Below are 2,725 nucleotides of genomic sequence, written 5' to 3'. Positions count from 1 at the left end.
GACCATTACCCTACAAATAAAAAAAAAAAAAGAGGAAAGAGGAAAGGTCAGTACAATTTCCAGCTGTATGCCTCCATTTGTTGTGACTGATAATAGAATAAAATGTGTCTCAGTTTAGTTTTTATAAGCATAGTCCTAATATAATTATGCATATGTATGACATTTACAGCTACCTGAAAGAGGTTTATGGTAAGGCATTTTAAGTCAAGTGTTAAATGGAACTGCCAATGAGAATCTTATTAAATTTAAGGCAGTATTACTGCAATTTATCTCTGTAAAGCCGCTTTGAATCAAGCTCTATAAACATAAAAAGGATTCGTCTTGAAGGCTGCTCACCGTGAACTGTCCAAAATAGTGTTCAGCCTGTGTGCGATGGTAAGCACGGTACAGTGGGAAAACTCTGTGCGGATGGTGTTCTGGATGAGATCGTCTGTCTCCAGATCCACGGCTGCGGTGGCTTCATCCAGGATCAGTATACGGGATTTCCTGAGCAAGGCCCGGGCGAGACACAGCAGCTGCCTCTGACCAACACTGTCGGAGATCCATTAACATGTAAACATCAGAAACTAAACATGCATCTGGAAATTCAAACAATACATTAGCAGAAAATTCTATATCCACGATTAAAAGATTAGCTGTCATTCTTATAGTACTATGGCTGCTAAAACCTAAACAAACTGAAAACTATCGATATTATAATTAATCAGCGCAATTTTGATGCACCCCAAGACGCACTAATTTGTATCAAGTGCATTCAAAGCACATTTGATCAATGCCAATAAACATTGTACTTCATGTTCCTACAACTCACAAACCTTAAATTCTCTCCACCCTCCGAGACCTCGTGTTGAAGTCCTGTTGGCAAACCCCTGACATAATCTTTGAGGTGAGCCAGCTCCAGAACGGTCCATATCTCCTCGTCACTAGACTTCTCGAAAGGGTCCAGGTTCATCCGCAGAGTTCCAGAGAAGAGTACCGGGTCCTGTTAGAAAGCATTTGTTTATTCATTTTCAGCATTGCGGGACACTCTCAGATACTACATTCCATTAAACGGGTCCTATTATGCCCTCTTATGAAGTCTTGATTTGGTTTTTGGGGTGTGCTAGAATAGGTTTTCATGCTTGATTGTTCCAGAAACGCATTATGTTTCACATATTTTACATTATTGCAGCACCTCTCTGTCTAGTCTGTCTCACGTGCCCCTGTTTAGTTCGTGTTTCGATGAAGCCCCTCCTTCCGAAATGTGCTCTGATTGGTTAGCTGGCAAAGGACGTTGTGATTGCCACTAAAGCAGCTCTTCTTCTTTGTCTTCTCTAGCACAGCTCAGCAAGCCCTTTTTTGCATACTATGTGAGTGAGAATTATTTCAATGAGTGAGAAGAAGTGCGCTGTCGTCCGAACGAGCCGTTTGAAACACCTGAACCAGCTAATCATTATTAGAAAACTACAAGCAGGTGAGTTTGATCAGGGTTGAAACTAAACTCTGCAGGACTGTCCAACCCTGGTTTAAGGGTAACAAACAAAGTAGTCCCCCAGTGACAAAGCTGTTCCTGAAGTGAATGCAGTTGAAGTGAACCCATATCAGAATGTCAAATTGAGGGGATTACTACATTTTGAGGGAATTAAGTACACAAAGGAAGAAAACTTCTGGACTATGCATATACGGATTTTTTGGAACAACTGCGATCATGTGAGTGTTTGGTTTCGTTTTTGTAGTTTATTCTATGGTCTTTTAACATTGTAATTTAAATACAAGATTGCTCACCCTTACAAAAATATAAATGGTGTCATTTGTGGCTAACAAAAAGCAAATAATTGCCAGAGGTTTGCATCTCTTTAACAGTAGTGAAGAATCTCTCAGTAATCAGGGTCTTCAGACTCACTAGAAACGTCCAACTCCTCAAACCCTTGGCAACAAGTGTGCTACTTGGCAAACCTTTGGTGAATGTGAATGCATCTTGTGTACTTCACGCACCTGTGGAATGATGGTAAGTCTGCTCCTGAGATCATGAAGCCCCAGGGTGGAGATGTCAATACCATCAACGAGGATTTGACCTTCACTAGCTTCAATAATGCGAAACAAACAGTTGGTCAGACTGGATTTACCAGTTCGACCAACAAGGCCAATCTGGCGGGGGGGGGGTTAAAAAATTGTTTAAGTGGCATTTTCAATATTTCAAAGAAAAAAATAATAATTCATGAATCAGGTATGTCTCCTCACCTTCTCAGTGCTTTGAATATCACATGTGATTCCATGGAGAATGAGCTCCAATTCAGGCCGGTATCGAACTTTGTAGTTTTCAAAATGAATATTCCCATCGGTGGGCCAGTCATCTGGAGGATGATTAGTGGTGATCCATGGAGCCTGGAGACACAAATATTCTCACACTAAAATTGCAGAATTTTTGAAATCACTGGATTTCACATGGATCTGTTCAAATACGGTAAAACTGGTGCAGTGAGTTTGTGCAAACATTCCCTTACAGCAGGGGTGTTCCTGCAGGGCCACTGTCCTGCAGAGTTTAGCTTCAACCTTAATCACACACCTGAACAAGCTAATCAAGGTCTTACTGTGCATACTACAACCCCAATTCAAAAAAGTTGGGACATTTTGTTAAATGCAGTGAAATCAAGAATCTGCAATTTGTTAAAGGGGTCATATGATGCTGCCAAAAAGAACATTATTTTGTGTATTTGGTGTAATGAAATGTGTTTATGCGGTTTAA

At 40.6% G+C, this 2,725-nt stretch overlaps 1 protein-coding gene across 2 annotated transcripts in view; it reads right to left on the bottom strand.

Annotated features, from left to right (window-relative positions):
• Positions 1-332: 332 nt before the first annotated feature.
• Positions 333-2,725, bottom strand: part of abcc2 (ATP binding cassette subfamily C member 2) — a 27,111-nt gene continuing 24,718 nt past the window's right edge. For both annotated transcript variants that reach the window (XM_016500328.1, XM_016500327.1), the window contains 4 exons: positions 2,221-2,364; positions 1,975-2,127; positions 816-982; positions 333-531 (listed from right to left, as the gene is read on the bottom strand). In XM_016500328.1, the coding sequence (XP_016355814.1) occupies positions 333-531; positions 816-982; positions 1,975-2,127; positions 2,221-2,364 (663 nt within the window). The remainder of the gene's footprint in view (positions 532-815; positions 983-1,974; positions 2,128-2,220; positions 2,365-2,725) is intronic.

This window comes from Sinocyclocheilus anshuiensis, unplaced genomic scaffold (genome assembly GCF_001515605.1).
Source record: "Sinocyclocheilus anshuiensis isolate Anshui unplaced genomic scaffold, SAMN03320099.WGS_v1.1 scaffold166, whole genome shotgun sequence".
Classification (NCBI taxonomy): Eukaryota; Metazoa; Chordata; class Actinopteri; order Cypriniformes; family Cyprinidae; genus Sinocyclocheilus; species Sinocyclocheilus anshuiensis.
Note: the sequence above shows the minus strand (reverse complement) of the source record. Positions and strands in the feature narration are given on the sequence as shown.